The sequence below is a fragment of the Palaemon carinicauda genome, chromosome 18 (assembly GCF_036898095.1).
Source record: "Palaemon carinicauda isolate YSFRI2023 chromosome 18, ASM3689809v2, whole genome shotgun sequence".
NCBI lineage: Eukaryota > Metazoa > Arthropoda > Malacostraca > Decapoda > Palaemonidae > Palaemon > Palaemon carinicauda.
Window position 1 is genome coordinate 3,851,936 of NC_090742.1, and position 10,000 is coordinate 3,861,935.

General features: G+C 36.6%; 1 protein-coding gene and 1 pseudogene across 1 annotated transcript in view; both read right to left on the minus strand.

The window, feature by feature from the left end:
• Positions 1 to 125, minus strand: part of LOC137656946 (sialate:O-sulfotransferase 1-like) — a 15,590-nt pseudogene extending 15,465 nt beyond the window's left edge.
• A 3,507-nt stretch (positions 126 to 3,632) lies between these two features.
• Positions 3,633 to 10,000, minus strand: part of LOC137656947 (uncharacterized) — an 8,169-nt gene continuing 1,801 nt past the window's right edge. Inside the window, exons 2-5 of the mRNA XM_068391313.1 lie at positions 8,384 to 8,539; positions 7,674 to 7,841; positions 5,167 to 5,276; positions 3,633 to 3,887 (exon numbers count right to left, since the gene is read on the minus strand). Of these exons, the coding sequence (XP_068247414.1) occupies positions 3,752 to 3,887; positions 5,167 to 5,276; positions 7,674 to 7,841; positions 8,384 to 8,539 (570 nt within the window). The 3' untranslated portion in view covers positions 3,633 to 3,751. The remainder of the gene's footprint in view (positions 3,888 to 5,166; positions 5,277 to 7,673; positions 7,842 to 8,383; positions 8,540 to 10,000) is intronic.

Below are 10,000 nucleotides of genomic sequence, written 5' to 3' on the forward strand. Positions count from 1 at the left end.
TCAGGGGTCACTAACACTGGACTGAAACTGACGGAAATATGTCTGGATGTTCTCGAACGGGGGAAGGAGATTCACCGTTCTGCCGCATAGCGGTGCCACGTGCTAGTGGCGACCAGCGTGGTGCGGTGCAGTAAGCTCTTTGGTTGGTGCTGCCACCAACTGAGGATCCCCCTTGCCCCCTTAAAGTCAACCCCCGCCCCCCAGGGGAGGGGAAAGCCGAACTGAAGCGCCCCCCTTTCCCTTATGCTAGAGTGGGGACCCCAGTGTGCCAACATTCCCAAGCCTTCGTCATTGATAGGTGTCTACACCCGTCCGCCAAAATGGCTTTTTTTTTTTTTTTTTTTTTTTTTTGCCTGCTAGTAATCGTTATCGTCATTTGCCTTAAAACAAAAATACACTCAACGGAAAGTGTGGTTGAAGGCTGAACAGCAATACAAAAATGAAATTTGCTATAAAAGGCTAGGTTATATCATTCCTTAAAATGAGGTTATAATGATATTAGAAATATAGATTACGTTTTATAACATTGCATTGGAGTATATATATAAATGCCCCATTGACATTAAAATAATGTTCATTTAAAATAACATTAAAATGTTCATACAATTCTAAAATATTCTTAATTATTTAATAAAAACATTCGTATTTATACACCACTGAAATATACAGCTCAGAAATATATTTCTGAATAAGTCAATGGAAAGTGTAAACAACAACCAAAATGATAAACAACAACATAAACAAAACAAAAGCAGAAATCCCAGCAAGCAAGCACATACGGGCCACCACATACGCACGCGCAAGCAGGAGAAAGCACGCTTATACGCATGGACAGAAGCATTGCAAATACCTTCTATGCCTGTCGGATGTTGGGGGGCGCTTCTCTCTCTCTCTCTCTCTCTCTCTCTCTCTGGTGTCTTCTCCGTCAATACAGCCCTTCAGAGAGAGAGAGAGAGAGAGAGAGAGAAGGAGGAGGAGAGTGGGATGATGAAGAGCGGTGTAAACAAAGAAAGAGAACAGAAATAAGGGGGAATGCGCAGGATGAGAGAGAGAGAGAGAGAGAGAGAGAGAGTTGAGGTAGGAAACAGACTTGAAATTGAACTCGGTTTTTGAAATACGTATTTTCTCCCATGTACACACACACACACACACACACATATATATATATATATATATGTATGTATATATACAGTAAATACTGTATATACATATATATAAGTATATATATACCTATATTCACAGTGTATGTATATATATATATATATATATATGTTTCATCATCATCATCTCCTCTTATGCCTATTGACGCAAAGGGCCTCGGTTAGATTTAGCCAGTCGTCTGTATCTTGAGTTTTAATTCAATACTTCTCCATTCATCATCTCCTACTTCATACTTCATAGTCCTCAGCCATGTAGGCCTGGATCTTCCAACTCTTCTAGGGCCTTGTGGAGCCAAGCTAAACGTTTGGTGAACTAATCTCTCTTAGGGAGTGCGAAGAGCATGTCCAAACCATTTACATATACCCCTCATCATGATCTAATCAACATATGGCACTCGAGTAATTTCTCTTATAGTTTCATTTTTAACCCTGTCGTGCCATTTAATTCCCAATATCCTTCTGAGGGCTTTGTTCTTCAAATTTTAGCTTACATAAATTTGAAATGTTCTGTGTTCATTCATAAACATTGCATATGAAATTCCTTGAAATATTCATTCATGTAATTAATGAACGCAAACTCAGTCCCAAATATTACACTTTCCCACAAAAAAAATTACTTACTTGATACTTGACAGATTCTTAAGAGAAAACTTTAATTTCTTTAATCATTCATCTGTAGATTGCTTTAGACTCCTGTATATTACATATAGATTAGGGGTGATAATGATTCCTCCAAGCTCCTGTATACTACACAGAGTCTAAGCGTCTTAATGATTGCCACAGGCTCCTGTATACTACACACAGACTACGGCTGATAATGATTCTTTTAGGCTCTTGTACACTATACGTAGTCTAGTTGTAAAAATAATTCATTCAGGCTTCTGCATACCACACACAGTCTAGGCGTGTTAATGATTCTTTCAGGTTCCTGTACACTATACACAGTCTAGTTGTAATAATGATTCATTTAGGCTCCTCTACACTGCACTCGGTATATGTGTGATAATGATTCCCACAGGCTCCTGTACACTATAGACAGTCTAGTTGTAATAATGATTCATCTAGGCTCCTGTACACTGCACACAGTCTAAGTGTCTTAATGATTCATCTAGGCTCCTGTACACTGCACACAGTCTGGGTATGATAATGATTCCCAATGGTTCCTGTATACACTACACACAGTCTACGGCTGATAATAATTCCGTTAGGCTCCTGTATACTATACACAGTCTAGGTGTAAAAAATGACTCATTTAGGCTCCTGTATACACTACGGCTGATAATAATTCCCACAGGTTCCTGTGCACTACGCACAGACTAGAAGTGCCAGGTGCTCAGTCCAAATCAAAAGTCTACCGACACTCCCCTTCTTCGACCCATTGAATCTGGTGCAAATCACATTTTCTTCCATCGATTACAATATCAAATAAATATAAGGAGCTGAGCAACCCAGGACATATCTGCCAAGAAGACACGAACGTGTTGTGCGACTCATAAGTGTGACTGGAGTCGTACGGTATGATGTCAATATTTCGTTGTATCCCCAAGAGCGGTTTACATCGATTAGTTCAGTGGACACAACTGCTTGACGACTCGGAAAGAGACCCAAGTTGTGATTCGTCTTTTCAGCTACGAAATCATCTCTAATACGTGTATATATATATATATATATATAATATACACACAAACACACACACACATATATATATATATATATATACACACATATATATATATATATATACATAGAATTCACCCCTCTTTGGGTATAATGTGCCCAAAATTAAATTGTATATAAGAAATTTAATGACCAGGACATGGATTCGAAACTATTACTTCGAATCAATACAAATCAAAGAAGTAGACATGTTCATTCTGATATCAGGAAAGACATAGTATCATATCGACAAATATACAGACAGACACTCATACATGACACAGACATATGCGGTAACATCAATGACTGGTGAATGCCAGACTGGGGTTGAGTCCTACTCAAACTCATTAGTTCCTTTGGTCGCTGCAACCTCACCATCCTTGTGAGCTATGGATATGGGCTTTTGGAGGAGCCTATAGGTCTATCTGCTGAATCATCAGCAGTCATTGCCAGGCCCTCCTTGATCCAAGCTTGGGTAGAGAGGAGGCTTGGGCCCTGATCAGAAGTATATATGGTCAGTCTCAAGGGCATTGTCCTGCTTGATAGATCAATGTCACTGTATCTTGCCTCTGCCATTCATAAGTGGCCTTTAAACCTTTAAACCTTAAACATATCATATATATATATATATATATATATAATATATATATATAGTATATATGTATATATATAATATATATATATATATATATGTATATATATCTCTCTCTCTCTCTCTCTCTCTCTCTCTCTCTATATATATATATATATATATATACATACATATATATATATGAGACAGGACACTGTTAAATAAAAGCCACACTTAAACTGAAATTTATTGCTTAAAATCCGATGAAATCCGAGTTTTCGAAAATAGATGAGGATGAATCACGTGATCATTGACAAGCAAAGAAAATGAGTCCGTTCAATGCAGCGTTATATCAGTGTTGTTGTTATAAACCCAACATCATCTGAACAGAAGTGAATGCGCAGAGGGGATATTCTTCGTGGCACTTATGCCCCTGTTGCCCGTGCCATGCTGCGGTGTCGTACAGTCCATAATAAGAAGCGTCTTCTTCATACCGACCTCTGTTGGAAATATATTATTATTATTATTATTATTATTATTATTATTATTATTATTATTATTACTAGCCAAGCTACAACCCTAGTTGGAAAAGCAGGATGGCATAAGCCAGGGGCTCCAACAGGGTAAATAGCCCAGTGAGGAAAGGAAACAAGGAAAAATAGAATATTTTAAAAAGAGTAACAGCATTAAACTAAATATCTTCTTAGTTGTTAATGAAGAAAATTAAACATAATATAATTGCTTGGGTAAATTAGGCTTTGTCTGGAAGTATATGTGAACAACTGCATTGAGGTAGCTTATTGCAAACGTAGCGTCTAAAACCTTGAGCTAGGGATGTGGTGTTTGGGGTAGCCTATTGGTCTACCTGCTAAGTCGTCTAGTTAATGCCTGGCCCTCCCTGGTCCTAGCTTGATATAGAGAGGGCTTGGGCGCTGATCATAGGTATTATTATTATTATTATTATTATTATTATTATTATTATTATTACTAGCCAAGCTACAACCCTAGTTGGAAAAGCAAGATAATATAAGTCCAAAGGCTCCAACAGCCCAGTGAGAAAAGGAAACAAGGAAATAAATAGACAATATAAGAAGTAATGAAAAAATCAAAATAAAATATTCTAAAAAAACATTAACAACATTAAAACAGATAATTCATATATAACTATACAAAAGACTTATGTTAGCCTGTTCAACATAAAAACATTTAATCCTGAGATTATTTTCTCCAAAACAATATGTAAATTGCACCAAAGAATAAATATACATACTTATACCAAGGCACTTCCCCCAATTTTGGGGGGGTACCCGACATCAAACAAATGAAAAAAAGGGACCTTTCCTCTCTACGTTCCTCCCAGCCTGACAAGGGACTCAACCGAGTTCGCCTGGTACTGCTAGGGTGCCACAGCCCACCCTCCCCCGTTGTCCACCACAGATGAAGCTTCATAATGCTGAATCCCCTACTGCTGCTACCTCCGCGGTCATCTAAGGCGAACGGAGGAAGCAGCAGGGCCTACTGGAACTGCGTCACAATCGCTCGCCATTCATTCCTATTTCTAGGACGCTCTCTTGCCTCTCTCACATCTATCCTCCTATTTACCCAGAGCTTCCTTCACTCCATCCATCCACCCAAAGCTTGGCCTACCTCTTGTACTTCTCCCATCAACTCTTGCATTCATCATCTTCTTTAGCAGACAGCCAAAGAAGAAAATGGAAAAAGAGATAAACATATATACTGTGTGCATCAAATACTAGATTAATTTTCAATACCACCAACCTGTATGGCAGGAGGATTAGGAACTCGTCTCTGGTCAGCTCATTTGGATCCTTCTGTGCCAATTGGCACACGAGCTTCAACCCGCACTGGTCTTGGTCCTTGTTTGAAATCTGAAAAAGGAATTGTGATCAAATCAATATCACAATTATGTGAATATTTCTTGTACTTCTTAGTGTGTAGTACTCTCTCTCTCTCTCTCTCTCTCTCTCTCTCTCTCTCTCTCTCTCTCTCAAGGTCAAAAGAGAACCATAACAATCAATCAATCAAGGTCAATAGAAAACTGAAACAACCAATCAATCATGGCCATTAGACAACCAAAACAACTAATCAATCAAGGTCAATAGATAACCAAAACAACCAATCAATCAAGGGCAATAGGGAGCCAAAACAACCAATCAATCAAGGGCAATAGAAAGTCAAAACAACCAATTAATCAAGGCCAATAAAAAGCCAAAACAACCAATCAATCAAGGTCAATAGAAAGCCAAAACAACCAATCAATCAAGGTCAATAGATAACCAAAACAACCAAACAATCATGGTCATTAGACAACTAAAACAACCAATCAATCAAGGTCAATAGATAACCAAAACAACCAATCAATCAAGGTCAATAGAGAGCCAAAACAACCAATCAATCAAGGCCAATAGAAAGCCAAAACAACCAATTAATCAAGGCCAATAAAAAGCTAAAACAACCAATTAATCAAGGTCAATAGAAAGCCAAAACAACCAATTAATCAAGGCCAATAAACAGCCAAAACAACCAATTAATCAAAGCCAATAAAAAGCTAAAACAATCAATCAATCAAGGCCGATAAAAAGCCAAAACAACCAATCAATCAAGGCCAATAAAAAGCCAAAACAACCAATCAATCAAGGTCAATAGAAAGCCAAAACAACCAATTAATCAAGGCCAATAAACAGCCAAAACAACCAATTAATCAAAGCCAATAAAAGCTAAAACAATCAATTAATCAAGGCCAATAAAAAGTCAAAACAACCAATCAATCAAGGCCAATAAAAAGCCAAAACAACCAATCAATCAAGGTCAATAGAAAGCCAAAACAACCAATTAATCAAGGCCAATAAACAGCCAAAACAACCAATTAATCAAGGTCAATAGAAAGCCAAAACAACCAATTAATCAAGGTCAATAGAAAGCCAAAACAACCAATTAATCAAGGCCAATAAACAGCCAAAACAATCAATTAATTAAGGTCAATAGAAAGCCAAAACAACCAATTAATCAAGGTCAATAGAAAGCCAAAACAACCAATCAATCAAGGTCAATAGAAAGCCAAAACAACCAATTAATCAAGGCCAATAAACAGCCAAAACAACCAATTAATCAAAGCCAATAAAAAGCTAAAACAATCAATTAATGAAGGCCAATAAAAAGTCAAAACAACCAATCAATCAAGGCCAATAAAAAGCCAAAACAACCAATCAATCAAGGTCAATAGAAAGCCAAAACAACCAATTAATCAAGGCCAATAAACAGCCAAAACAACCAATTAATCAAAGCCAATAAAAAGCTAAAACAATCAATTAATCAAGGCCAATAAAAAGTCAAAACAACCAATCAATCAAGGCCAATAAAAAGCCAAAACAACCAATCAATCAAGGTCAATAGAAAGCCAAAACAACCAATTAATCAAGGCCAATAAACAGCCAAAACAACCAATTAATCAAGGTCAATAGAAAGCCAAAACAACCAATTAATCAAGGTCAATAGAAAGCCAAAACAACCAATTAATCAAGGCCAATAAACAGCCAAAACAACCAATTAATCAAGGTCAATAGAAAGCCAAAACAACCAATTAATCAAGGTCAATAGAAAGCCAAAACAACCAATTAATCAAGGCCAATAAACAGCCAAAACAACCAATTAATCAAGGTCAATAGAAAGCCAAAACAACCAATTAATCAAGGCCAATAAACAGCCAAAACAACCAATTAATCAAAGCCAATAAAAAGCTAAAACAATCAATTAATCAAGGCCAATAAAAAGTCAAAACAACCAATCAATCAAGGTCAATAAAAAGCCAAAACAACCAATCAATCAAGGTCAATAGAAAGCCAAAACAACCAATTAATCAAGGCCAATAAACAGCCAAAACAACCAATTAATCAAAACCAATAAAAAGCTAAAACAATCAATTAATCAAGGCCAATAAAAAGCCAAAACAACCAATCAATCAAGGCCAATAAAAAGCCAAAACAACCAATCAATCAAGGTCAATAGAAAGCCAAAACAACCAATTAATCAAGGCCAATAAACAGCCAAAACAACCAATTAATCAAAGCCAATAAAAAGCTAAAACAATCATTTAATCAAGGCCAATAAAAAGCCAAAACAACCAATCAATCAAGGTCAATAGAAAGCCAAAACAACCAATCAATCAAGGTCAATAGAAAACCAAAGGAACCAATTAAATATATAAAAAATACTATTTTATAAATGACTTCAGAACACAATGAAATCCCGAACCATCTCATCCTTACCTGCCAATAGATATCCTCCAGGATATCTTTTTCAAGGATTTCGTCAAGACTCCTCCTCCTCCTGCCGTAGTATCCTCCACCACACCAGCCGCATCCTCCGCCACATCCTCCGCATCCACAGCCACCGCATCCTCTGTGGCGGTGGGAGTGGCGACCTACAAGGTATCCCTAAGAACAGTAGGAAAGGTTAACAAGGATTCGGTTAGTAGAGTGTGTGAAAGTGTTTTGATATATCCTACTCTCTCTCTCTCTCTCTCTCTCTCTCTCTCTATCTCTCTCTCTCTCTCTCTCTCTCTCTCTCTCTCTTTTTATATACGTATATATACATATGAATCTACATATATACATATAAACACACAAATATTCACAGCATGTACAGTATATATATATATATATATGTGTGTGTGTGTGTGTGTGTGTGTGTGTAATTTCATATATGCGTCTGTTTAAAAAAAAATATAGATTACAATATATACAGCGTGTTAGATTAAATTTACTATCCTCAATTACTTAATACTTTATAATCTAAATTTTTTTCATAAAGGACCCCTTTGTTCTTTAGAGGGTAACTCCCTCCAGTCAGCAATCCTTTTTGGTTTGTACCTTATGTAATTTTTCATATTTACATAAGAAGATTGATAATAATAAAAATTAATAACAATAATCATAATAATGATAGATTGGTAATAATGAAAATAATAATCACTCACCCCAGCGAAGCCAAGAGCTCCAACGACCAGGCCACAACAAGGTTCTGGTTGAGCCTCTGCAATGGCTGACGCAGACGAAGAGTCCGTCATCAATAAGAACTGGAGGGACACAGCAAGTACCAATGTCCCGAGGACACCTGATATTATTCTGGCCATCTGGAGATAGAGATGCGTTGATTAAAGACTATAGGAAAGCACTGCTAGATCTATTATAGTTTTAGTACGTTAAGGGAAAATTTTGTACAGACAAAATAATCATATTTTTAAAGTCTCTTGGTGAGGCAAGGTTTCAAGTGAACTTTAAACTCACTAGATATATCAGAAAATAATGCACAGTGTTAATTGGTTTAAGAAGTACAAAATAGTGGTTTCAGTGAACTTACATGTCACTAGATATAACAGAAAATAATGTACAGTGTCAATTGGTTTAGGCAGGTCAAAATAATGGTTTCAGTGAACTTATGTGTCACAAGATATAACAAAAAGCAATGTACAGTGTCAATTGGTTTAAGCAGGTCAAAATAATGGTTTCACTGAACTTATATGTCACAAGATATAACAAAAAGCAATGTACAGTGCCAACTGGTTTAAGCAGGACAAAATAATGGTTTCAGTGAACCTACATGTCACTAGCTATAACAGAAAACGATGCACAGTGCCAATTGGTTTAAGCAGGACAAAATAATGGTTTTAGTGAACCTACATGTCACAAGATATAACAGAAAACGACGCACAGTGCCAATTGGTTTAAGCAGGACAAAATAATGGTTTCACTGAACTTATATGTCACAAGATATAACAAAAAGCAATGTACAGTGCCAACTGGTTTAAGCAGGACAAAATAATGGTTTTTGTGAACCTACATGTCACAAGATATAACAGAAAACGACGCACAGTGCCAATTGGTTTAAGCAGGACAAAATAATGGTTTTAGTGAACCTACATGTCACAAGATATAACAGAAAACGATGCACAGTGCCAATTGATTTAAGCAGGACTAAATAATGGTTTCAATGAACCCACATGTCACTAGCTATAACAGGAAACGATGCACAGTGCCAATTGGTTTAAGCAGGACAAAATAATGGTTTTAGTGAACCTACATGTCACAAGATATAACAGAAAACGACGCACAGTGCCAATTGGTTTAAGCAGGACAAAATAATGGTTTCAGTGAACCTACATGTCACAAGATATAACAGAAAACGATGCACAGTGCCAATTGATTTAAGCAGGACTAAATAATGGTTTCAGTGAACGCACATGTCACTAGCTATAACAGGAAACGATGCACAGGGCCAATTGGTTTAAGCAGGACAAAATAATGGTTTTAGTGAACCTAGATGTCACAAGATATAACAGAAAATAATGCCCAGTGCCAATTGGTTTACGTAGGACAAAATAATGTTTTCAGAGATCTTAGATTATGTCACAAGATATAACACTAAACACTGTGCAGTATTAACTAGGTTTTACGCAGGGTGTGGGTACATCTATGATAATATAAACTTGATAGAGAAAGATTAATGGAATGAAATATATTAATATAAAAAAGTATAACAAAGTGATATAGTTAGTTACATAAGTTTTCCTGAGTCAATTGACAAAATTCATTTG